Below are 11,334 nucleotides of genomic sequence, written 5' to 3' on the forward strand. Positions count from 1 at the left end.
TGGTGCGATCTCAGCTCACTGTAACCTCCATCTCCCGGATTCAAGCTGTTCTCCTGCCGCAGCCTCCCAAGTAGCTGGGATTATAGGCTTCCACCACCGCACCTGGCTAATTTTTCTATTTTTAGTAGAGACAGGGTTTCACCATGTTGGTCAGGCTGGTCTCGAACTCCTGACCTCAGGTGATCCACCTACGTCAGTCTCCCAAAGTGTTGGGATTACAGGCATGAGCCACAGCACCCAGCTCTTTTCTCAGTTTTAATCTTTCACCAAGCACTCCTGCCATCTCCACCCCACCCCCAAACAATACTGTCATCATATGTTCTTATTCTCCTCTCCGGCTAGATCCTTGATCATTTTCTTTTTGCTTCCAAACTTTCTTTCTCTCTCCCTTCCTCCCTTTCCCTCTCTCTCTCTCCCTCCCTCCCTCCCTTTCCCTCTCTCTCTCTCTCTCTTTTTCTTTCTTTCTTTCTTTTTGAGACATAATTTTGCTCTTGTTGCCCAGGCTGGAGTGAAGTGGCATGATCTCGGCTCACTGCAGCCTGCACCTCACGGGTTCAAGCAATTCTCCTGCCTCATCCTCCCAAGTAGCTGAGATTACAGGCATCCACCACCATGCCCAGCTAATTTTTGTACTTTCAGTAGAGAAGGGGTTTTGTCATGTTAGCCACGATGGTATTGAACTCCTGACCTAAGGTGATCTACCCACCTCAGCCTCCCAAAGTGCTGGGATTACAGGCATGAACCACTGTGCCCAGCCTGCTTCCAAACTTTCAATCCGAGCTGGGCCCAGTGGCTCACGCCTGTAATCCCAGCACCTTGGGAGGTGGGTGGATCACTTGAGGTCAGGAGTTTGAGACCGGCATGACCAATATGGCAAAATCCCGTCTCTACTAAAAACACAAAAATTAGCCAGGCATGGTGGCGCATGCCTGTAATCCCAGCTACTCAGGAAGGTGAGGTGGGAGAATCACTTGAACCCAGGAGGTGGAGGTTGCAGTGATTCGCAATCACGCCATTGCACTCCAGCCTGGGAAACAGAGCGAGCTTCCATTTCAGAAAACAAACAAAACAAAATAACTTTCCATCCATGCCCTGAAAACTAACCATCTGCCTTTTCCCACTTCTCATTGTTCTCCTCAACAATTGCTTTTCAAATTCTTTTTCTACTTTTATTTCCCCTCTCTTCTGCTGCCCAAACAAGAGCACTTCTCTCTTCTTTCTTTACCTAGCTTTTTCTCTCAATTCCAAATCTCTGGTACTATCCCTCAAGACACCCACGTTGTCTTTTCAGAATTTACTTTAAACCCCAGAATCTTCCCTGATTAAATATTTAGAATTTCTTTTTATTTTCATGCTCAACTAGCAATGTCTCCCATTACCCATATTTCCCTGCCTTAACTTTTTTCCCCCTCTTTACGTGTGAGAAGAAAAACCACCCACAAGCACTGCTTTCTAGACATCCCTATCTTTGTCGTACTTCATTTGCTAAATGCTAGCCTCTGTTAGAAATCAGGGTTTTTGTCTTAGGGCATATGTTCTGTGTTCACATACTTTAGTAACATGCACAGGACAGCATCCCATGAGAAATGAATTCTGAGTCAAATGAAATTTAACTGGAAGCTGCTAGAAAAATAGCAACAGAAGAAATAATTTCTTCATAAGACAAAAATTTGGCATGTCTCTTGAATTTAGTAATAAATCCTCCCTGGGTTTTGGGGGTCATACACTGAGAATGCTGTTTTGGTTTCATTTTTGTTTTTTTTGAGACGGAGTCTCCCTTTGTTGCCCAGGCTGGAGTGCAGTGGCCCCATCTTGGCTCACTGCAACCTCCACTTCCTGGGTTCAAGTGATTCTTCTGCCTCAGCCTCCCAAGTAGCTGGGATTACAGGTGCACGCCACAACGTCTGGCTAATTTTTTGTATTTTTAGTGGAGACAGGGATTTCACCGTGTTAGCCAGGATGGTCTCGAACTCCTGACTTCAGGTGATTCGCCTGCCTCGGCCTTCCAAAGTGCTGGGATTACAAGGTGTGAGCCACCGCACCCAGCCAAGAATGCTGGGGTTTTTTGTTTGTTCGTTTTTGTTTTTGTTTTGTTTTGTTTTTGAAACAGAGTCTCGCTCTGTCACCAGGCTGGCGGGGGCACAGTGGCGCGATCTCAACTCACTGCAACCTCCGACTTCCTGTTCAAGCGGTTCTCCTGCCTCAGGCTCTCGAGTAGCTGGGATTACAGGCACGTGCCGCCATGTCCAGCTAATTTTTTTTTTTTTTTTTTTTTTTTGAGACAGAGTCTCGCTCTGTCACCCAGGCTGGAGTGCTATGGCCGGATCTCAGCTCACTGCAAGCTCCGCCTCCCGGGTTCACGCCATTCTCCTGTCTCAGCCTCCCGGGTAGCTGGGACTACAGGCGCCGCCACGTCCCCCGGCTAGTTTTTTGTATTTTTTAGTAGAGACGGGGTTTCACCGAGGTTAGCCAGGATGGTCTCGATCTCCTGACCTCGTGATCCGCCCGTCTCGGCCTCCCAAAGTGCTGGGATTACAGGCTTGAGCCACCGCGCCCGGCCTAATTTTTGTATTTTTATTAGGGAAGGGGTTTCACCATGTTGGCCAGGATGGTCTCGATCTCCTAACCTAGTGATCCGCCTGCCTCAGTCTCCCAAAGTGCTGGGATTACAGGCGTGAACTACCGTACCTGGCGAGAATGCTGTTGTTTTTTGTTTTTGTTTTTGTTTTTGTTTGAGACGGAGTCTTGCTTTGTCGCCCAGGCTGGAGGGAAGTGGTGCCATCTCAGCTCACTGCAAGCTCTGCCTCCCGGGTTCATGCCATTCTCCTGCCTCAGCCTCTGAGTAGCTGGGACTACAGGCGCGCACCACCACGCCCGGCTAATTTTTTGTATTTTTAGTAGAGACGGGGTTTCACCATGTTAGCCAGGATGGTCTCGATCTCCTGACCTCGTGATCCGCCCGCCTCGGCCTCCCAAAGTGCTGGGATTACAGGCGTGAGCCACCACGCCCGGTGAGAATGCTGTTTTGAAATGACACTAGGGTTTACTGCCTATCATGTGCCAGGCACTTTTCAGGCATTTAAATGTTATATCACTTTAGTTTACATCTCCATGAGGTAAATATTATTAACTTCATTTAGCAGAAGAGTAAGACTAAGGCACAAAGAGTATCAGTAATTTGCCTAGTGGCTCCTGCCGAGTAATTGGCACAGCTAAGATTCTAATTCAGTCTCTTTGAAGCCAAAGCCAGACACTTGGTTTATGTCTGAAGATGCAACTCAACCACTCTATTAATCAGGGTTCTCTAGAGGGACAGAACTAATGGGATAGATGTATAAATAAGTCGGAGTTATTACGGAATATTGACTCACATGATCACAAGGTACGGTCCCACAGTAGGCTGTCTGCAAGCTGAAGAGCAGGGAAGCCAGTCCGAATCCCAAAGTTGAAGACCTTGGAGTTCCATGTTCGAGGGCAAGAAGTGTCCAGCATGGGAGAAAGATGTAGGCTCAGAGGCTAAACCAGTCTGGTCTTTCCACGTTCTTCTGTCTGCTTTTATTCTGGCTCAGTTGATTAGATTGTGCCCACCCAGATTGAGGATGTGTCTGCCTTTCCCAGTCCGTTGACTCAAATGTTAATCACCTTTGGCAATACCCTCACAGACACACCCAGGAACAATTCTTTGCATCTTTCTTTCTTTCTTTCTTTCTTTTTTTTTTTTGAGACGGAGTCTGGCTCTGTCGCCCAGGCTGGAGTGCAGTGGTCGGATCTCAGCTCACTGCAAGCTCCGCCTCCTGGGTTTATGCCATTCTTCTGCCTCAGCCTCCCGAGTAGCTGGGACTACAGGCGCCCGCCACCTCACCCGACTAGTTTTTTTTTTGTATTTTTTAGTAGAGACGGGGTTTCACCATGTTAGCCAGGATGGTCTCGATCTCCTGACCTAGTGATCCGCCCGTCTCGGCCTCCCAAAGTGCTGGGATTACAGGCTTGAGCCACCGCGCCCGGCCTCTTTGCATCTTTCAATCCAATCAAGTTGACAATATTAACCATCACAAGTCCACCCGTTGTCAACTTGAACCCATACACGTCTCCTAAAATCATACATCATCTTCAAATAAAGACAATAATAAGGCCATAATTACGCTTAACATAATACAGCTATCCTTCGTACAACCGGAAACACACCAATCCCCAACCCAAATGCTATTACATAGAGGTAACAACACTTAAATGCTGATATCAAGTCAGTAAGTCTTATGTCACGTGATAAAGGCAAAAGAAAGGAAATAAAATGAAGATATTTTCTTAGTACAAGTGTATACATGCACAAACATGTTCCTAACAAAAGGAGGAGGCAATACTCATGACAGTTACAGTCCTCATTTCTGCAACTGGTCACGTGGTCATAGCTCGTATTGATGACTACTTTCTTTGACTACCCATTCTGTATTCCGTTTGCCTTCAGCTAGCACCTCAGCAGATTATGTTTTCTTAACCTGGTGGAGTGACCTAAACCTTGATTCCTGAAGGGTCTGGGCCATTTGTAATCCTGCCTGGATTGTGCTGTTGTAGTTTCCCATTGACCTTAATCACAGGGCACGGTAATATTAAGAGACACCCTATGGGATCTCCTGTATTCCATGCATACTTCCTTACCTCCATTGTGGAGCAGTAGACTGATTTCATCTTGATAGTCTGGGTCAGTCACCCCAGCCAACACTGTAACTCCCTTCTTAGCTAGTTGACTTAAAGGTAAGAATAACCCAAAGTGGACAGGTGGCAATCTTAACCTCCAGTTTAATGGAATCATTGTTGTGTCTCTTGGTGGCAGCGTTCCTCCCTCTGGAACTAAGACTTCTAGGCCAGCAGAACATCATGCCACGGAAACAACTATTTTGGAAACATCTAAATGCATGGGTCTGTACGAGGCATTGCGGTCCTGGGATGTAGAGAGAAATTTCCCAGAAGGCCTGTCTCAGGAAGTTTACAGCCCAATGGAGAATTTCATATAATGTAGGTGTCTCCATTCATGAAGCACACATAATTTGGAGGTAGCTGTTAAGAGGTTTCTGCATGCAAAATGTCATATTGGGTCTACAACTCCTTCAGGAGTATTAAACTGAGGCTTTAAGGCTTGGTACAAGTTTGGGGGCACAGTTTGCCATCCATGACATTAGCACATCTGTCTTTTCCCTGCTTCAGGGCTGGTGTCCAAGCTGAAATGGGAAAGTGTATCATCTTAAATGTGTGTGTGCTGCCTCACTCTGCATCCATATCTTCCTTCACCAGCCTTGCCACCTCCTTTCCTCCAGGCCTGCCACCCTCACTGCATCCTTGCCCAGCCCTGTCCTTCCCCCAGGTTCTTCCTATCTCCTTGGCCACACTGCCTTCCTCCTTAACTTGCCTCTCCCCTTGCCCACCATCGCCGCCCCATCCCTCGGCCCCCACTCCTCTAGCCCCATCCTTTGATGCCTGCCCCCTCCCTTCCTTCCGACCCGCCTCCTGTGTCTCCCAGCCCTGCTCTGACGTGGGAGGTGAGGGGGGGTGGGGGGGATGGATGACTCACAGTGTTATGATGCAGTTCCACAACACACAGCCACATTCACCCACAGACCGAGGTACAGAACGAGAGACAACCTCTGCCCCCCCCCAGCAGCTGGCCAGCTTTGCAGCCCCAGTCTTGAGTCCCCAACTACCCTCCCCCCACCCACCCCCATTCCCTTCCCAATTGAAGGAGCGGAAAGAGAAGAGAGAAGAGTGAGCAGAGAGATTGAGAGATTGAGAGAGAGAGAGAGAGATAGACGGAGATCTCTGGAGCAGACCTCAAGGTGAGGGGGCAGCCCTTCTCCAAATGAATTTTTTTTCTCTTTGCAAATTTCCCCCTCCTGCTGCGTGTTGCTTTCTCCCCTTTGCAAAAGCATTATTCATCCACCCTTTGTCCTCCCTTCCCCCTCCCTGCTGCCTCCGCTCCTCTCTCTCGGTTCTTCCATCCCTCTCCAAGGTCTGACGATTCCCGCACTTATTTCCCGGCAACTTTGGCTGTAGCATCAGGCATTACTGTTTATTGTTTTGCTGCTGGTGCAGACCCCCAAAGCCTGCCCTGGGAGCTGGCAGTGCTGCTAATTATTTGGACCATACCATACTGAGAATACCAGCCTGGGGGGTGCCAAAACCTCAGAGCAGATGAGAAAATCCATTGTGAGCAGGTGTCCCCCTCCCTTTCTTTCCCCCCTAAGAAGCACGAGATTCGCACCTGGTTCCTCCAGCCTCTGCCTCGGTGCCTCTGTTGTCAGCTGTCAGTTGCCGCCCCCCCCCGCCCCCAGCCCTCCCTCTCCCCTTCCTCCCACGGTCCAGCCCCATCTCACTTCAGGGGAACATCTCTCCCCAGCACTCGGCTTGCCTTTGTTTTTTCTCCAGTCATTTGCCCAACTTGCTTCTCCCTGTGATCCGAGATGGGTGAAAAAATGATCCCTACTCCCCTTTCTGTGATTCTCTGGCCTTCCTTGCAGCCTCTCCTTGGCTTGACTGGGAATTAGGGGAAAGGGAGGGAGGTGTGACGGCTGGAGGCTGGAGAAGGAGCCCAAGATTGGGGACCCAAGCTGCCCCGTTCCCCATGCCCCTTGAAGGTGTTTCAAGGTAGTGCATGTCAGAGGGGAACTCGCAGGCAAAGTTGAAGGCAGCCCTGTGAAGCAGAGACTGAAAGGTGGTCTCTTGGCAAGGAGGGCCCGTTTCCTGCAGCCGGAGCCCAATGTCACCCTGAACTCAGCCCAAGGTGTTTTCCTGGGGCCCAGCCAGGAGGAGAGGACCTGAAATTGAAGATAGTCTCTATGGAGGTTTTGCGGAGAGACTGCCTGGCGGCCTTCAGAGTGTGGAACAGCTGGGTGCTTGTGGCCACTGCGGAGGACAGGACGAGGAGAGTCTGTATGCCCTGGCTAACCGCAGCCAACACTGTCTCGCCTCTGCTTAGTGCTCTAGCATTGCCATAGTGCCCAGCTGTCATCTCTGAACCAGACTTAGGCTAACCACCCACAGCGGGCTGGGAAGCTCTATGAAGCAGAAAGCAGCAGCTCACCTGCTTATCGGAGCCCACAGGGGCCACCTCCCTTCTTATCCTCTCCTCCAGCACCTTCAGCCACTCGGAAGCTGGCGTGTGGGCAGAAGGCAATCTTCCTCTATTCCTAATCAGAACCCAGCAATTACTTCATCTTCAGTCACCCACAGTCACTGCTGTTTGTCCCTGCCCCTGGGAGAAGGTAGAAACATTTTCTGCCTTGTGCCCCAAAGCACAGCTATTAAAAATAAGAGTCCCCCTTCTGCTGTTCGTTGTGGCCGTTGCTCTCACCCTACCACACAGCCCTGCCCAGCCCAGGAATCAGGCTCGTCTGACACGCTACCCATTTCCCATTGGCTCCAGCTGTCAGATTGCCTGAGAAAATGTATTTTCTGCCTAAGTCTTTAACCAAGGGATAAAGCAACAGTTAGTAAAGAATAGGAAAGAGAAAGACCAAGGGGCCCAGAGGCTGGGAAGACAAGCAGGTGCTTATTCTGGGCCAGAATGAGTGAACCAAGGTGCGGGAATGGGCGGCCACATGTGAGGGCTTTGGTACTGCTGGAAACAACTATAAAGTTCTAGTGAAGAGTCCCAGAGCGCAGGGCCCTGACCTCAGGAGAGAACTGAATCAGGGTTTGTATACCTGCCTGCATGCTCCCCCTCCCCTCACCTTACACCTCCCCCGCCAAAATACATAAAGGATCAATTGTATTGCAAACAAAGGCCATGTAAAAGAAAGACCTTCAGGCATCCCCAACTCTTAAAAGACTCTGATCCCCTGAGACACGGTGCCTACCAATGCCTGTGCGCTGCAGAGCCTCACGAAGAACTGAAAACCAAGGAGAGGGCACTTGCAGATGACGTTGCTCCCATGGCAGCGTCTGTGCCCGTGGGCTTCTCTCTGTGGAAAATGGTGGAGGCTGCTTCTGTCCCAGGAGGGAGAAACACCGACTCCCTGGCTTTGGTGCCAGAAGCCTGGATCGGCTGCCAGGTTTGCCAGAGCAGGATGGGGATCCAGGGGACAGGGCGACAGTGCAACTGGATGCCGGGGGGAGGGTCAATGGTGATGGGAGAAGTAGAGGTATGGGTGAGCTGAGCCCCTTTTCCTCCATTCCCTCAGGACGGGCCCTCCTGAGATCACGGCTCCCCTGATGTCCTTTCCCCTCTTCCCAGGTGACTTCTGTTTCTATCTGATTCTCGTCTGGGGGGGCCCTCGCCGGGCAGCCCCCCAACACTCCTCCTGCCCTGAAACACGGCTCTAGCCAACCTGCTCCGCTGCTTCACCTGCGACCGTCTCTGCGGGGGCTGCACAGCGCCAGCCCCTCCAGCCCGCCAGGGCATTGTCCTCCAGCCCGTCATGCCCAGCTGTGACCCCGGTCCAGGCCCTGCCTGCCTCCCCACCAAGACTTTCCGCAGCTACCTGCCCCGCTGCCACCGCACTTACAGCTGTGTCCACTGCCGTGCACACCTGGCCAAACACGATGAGCTTATTTCCAAGGTACACGAAGCGGGGGCCTATCATTCCCCTGTTCTCGAGCATCAGGTTAGCCTGAACATCACCCAGGGGTGAGGCAGCGAAGCTCTTCCTCTCTCCCACACACCCCTGCGGGGATTCAGGCAGTGGGGCTGAGGCTGCTTGGTAGTCACTGTCTGTCCTATGTCTCCACAGTCCTTCCAAGGAAGCCATGGCCGAGCCTACCTGTTTAACTCCGTGTGAGTCTACCTCTTTCCTTGTGCGTGTGCTTGTGCTTATGTGTGAGTGAATAATTTTCCTCTGTGGAGAAAGGGGGGAATCCATCAGGTGATCTTGTGCCTTCAGTCTTTGCCTCCCCTTTTGCAAAGGGGTTCTCAGTCTGAAGTTCTCACATGGGGAGCCCGGGGAGAACTGAAATCATAACATTGGAAAAAGAAGGCCCAGGCTCTAGACTTAAAGGGTGGATTATCAAAGGCAGGGGCTGTCCAGTTCTCTCCAGTTGGAAGTTCCCTTGGGCTGTCTGGGGACTGGACTGACAGTGCAATCCCACTGGGTGCTGGGTCCTTCCTGTTTCCTGAGACAGGGTCAATGTGGGTTGCGGGCCAGCTGAACAGCGCCTCTTGCTCACGGGGCTCCACTCGGTAGCTGACATTTTCTGTGAGAGCTGCAAAACCACACTGGGCTGGAAATATGTAAGTACCTGAGGAAGAGGGTCACCCTCTAAAGTGGAAGTCCCCACGGCCCTTCAAGCCCCAGTGACCACATCAGGTCCTTGCATGGTCCAAAGAGGAAAGAAAGAACTAGTTACTGGGTTGGGCTAGGTGGATGAGCCTTGGGGTGGGGGCCATACAGGTGGTAGTGGGGCCTGGAAGGAAACTGCTTTGTCCTACAATCACTGCTTTCTCCTTCACCAGGAACAAGCTTTTGAGACGAGCCAGAAGTACAAGGAAGGGAAATACATCATTGAAATGTCACACATGGTGAAAGACAACGGCTGGGACTGAGGGGCTCAGGCAGGCTGTGCCCTTCCTCCGCATGCCCCTCCTCCCCATGGCCCTGCCAAGCAGTCTATACCAGCATGAGTACTGCCCCACCCCTGGGGGAAACCTGGCTCCAACCAACCCCCCCCACCTCCACCATATCCACTACCAGGCACCCTTTGGAACAGGGGTCTGGGGGTACCCCAGGGGTGTTAAGGCTCAGGAGTGGGCAGCAGTCAGGGAGAGACAGAACTGGGGGAAAGGGATGGTTATGGGTCCTTCTGTTCTCAAGTTCCTGAAAGTTGAGGCGATGGCAGGGCGTAGACTCAGGCAGAGAGGATTGTGGGAGGAATCCGTTTTTGCTCCACCTCTTTTTGAGTGAACAGAGGACAAATCTTGGGTCACGGGGCTAGTAGATGGTGGACCACAGAATAGCAAATGAGAAAAGGCTTGGGTTGGAGTGAAATTCTGGTCTCAGGCAGCAGAACAGACCAGAGTCTCTGAGGATGAAGTTTCCCACCCCTATTTGTAGGGAAAAGGACTCACGTGCAGGGAAAACTCAAATCCCAGGCCCTGGGAACTAGTAAAAGAATCAAAGGGGTTTCCATTTCACTCCACTTGTTAGTTTATCTTGGCACTGAAGAGGCACTTTCGAATATCTAACTTTTGCCGTTGGGTGGGGTAGGGACAGCTGCACGCGGAACAGCCCCCACCCCCAGTCGGCTGCTTCCAGAACAAGCAGTCTTTATGGGCTTTCTCTGAGGCCCAGTCACTGCTCCTGGGACCCAGTCCCCTGGAGGGGAGGTGGAAAATCAGTGCTACGGGTCATCTTTCCCGTGGCTGCCACCAGCGAATGAAACTTTTGTATGATACATAAAGTGCTTGGGTCTATTTTTAATAAAAAGGGAAAAAGCAACTTGAGGCAACCTGTCCTCTGACTTTCTTTCCCCTAACTGTCCCCGTCACACACAACCCCCCCCTCACCCACCAGGGCCTGTCCCTTTAGACCACTAGGGGGCAGCAGTTGCCGTATCCATGGCAAGACTACTGCTTGAGCTTTTACCAGAGGATAAACTTCAGGTGAGGTTTTGCCTAATAAGAGGGGTGGGTTTTGTGAGCTATTCCATCGAGAGCATCCAAAACCGCTTCTGTCTGCTGGCACCCCTGACAGTAAGTCCATTTTTGCCTACATCAGGATTGGGCAACTGAAAGAGGCTCATCTCAGAATAAGGATTTACTTGAGTCCCATGGCTTTTCAGCCCAGTTCTGTAATGTTCTGGTCAGTTCATGGGCACACTTAAGGCTAAAAGGAAAATCAATCAGCCAAAGTGCTGCCCTGGCAGTTGATGGGAAGTGAAGCAAAACAGCTCGAAAATTAGGCCGAGCGCGATGGCTCACGCCTGCAATTCCAGCACTTGGAGAAGCCAGGGCTGGTGGATCACCTGATGTCAGGAGTTTGAGATCAGCCTGACCAACATGGTGAAACCCTGTTTCTACTAAAAATTCAAAAATTGGCCAGGCATGATTGCACGTGCCTGTAATCCCAGCTACTCGGGAGGCTGAGGCAGGAGAATCGCTTGAACCCAGGAGGTACAGGTTGCAGTGAGCCAAGATCGTGCTGTTGCACTCCAGCCTGGCAACAGGGTGAGACTCCATCTCAAAAAGAAAAGCTCAAAATCGCAACGTCAATGCCACCATGTGGCCCAAGGGGCATTTTACTGGCAGTGATATGAAATCCCTACTGTTGCTGGGTGCCCAACAGTTACAGGGGAGACCATATACATCATAAAGATCACTTTTTGGTAAGCTATAATATTCCTTCCAGATTC

The 11,334-nt window shown here is 50.9% G+C and overlaps 1 protein-coding gene across 2 annotated transcripts; it reads left to right on the plus strand.

Moving 5' to 3' along the window:
* Positions 1 to 5,566: 5,566 nt before the first annotated feature.
* YPEL4 (yippee like 4) lies at positions 5,567 to 10,426 on the plus strand. 2 transcript variants are annotated; one of them, XM_030918529.1, is made up of 6 exons: positions 5,618 to 5,828; positions 7,867 to 8,042; positions 8,225 to 8,549; positions 8,721 to 8,764; positions 9,109 to 9,217; positions 9,440 to 10,426. In XM_030918529.1, exons 3-6 carry the CDS (start codon positions 8,409 to 8,411, stop codon positions 9,527 to 9,529), a joined length of 384 nt encoding a protein of 127 aa, XP_030774389.1. In that variant the 5' UTR covers positions 5,618 to 5,828; positions 7,867 to 8,042; positions 8,225 to 8,408; the 3' UTR covers positions 9,530 to 10,426. The 2 variants fall into 2 exon arrangements, with proteins under 2 accessions (XP_010381110.1, XP_030774389.1); XM_010382808.2 differs by lacking the exon at positions 7,867 to 8,042 and having other exon boundaries at positions 5,567 to 5,828.
* The last annotated feature ends 908 nt before the right edge of the window (positions 10,427 to 11,334 follow it).

This window comes from Rhinopithecus roxellana, chromosome 15, assembly GCF_007565055.1.
Source record: "Rhinopithecus roxellana isolate Shanxi Qingling chromosome 15, ASM756505v1, whole genome shotgun sequence".
Lineage (NCBI taxonomy): Eukaryota > Metazoa > Chordata > Mammalia > Primates > Cercopithecidae > Rhinopithecus > Rhinopithecus roxellana.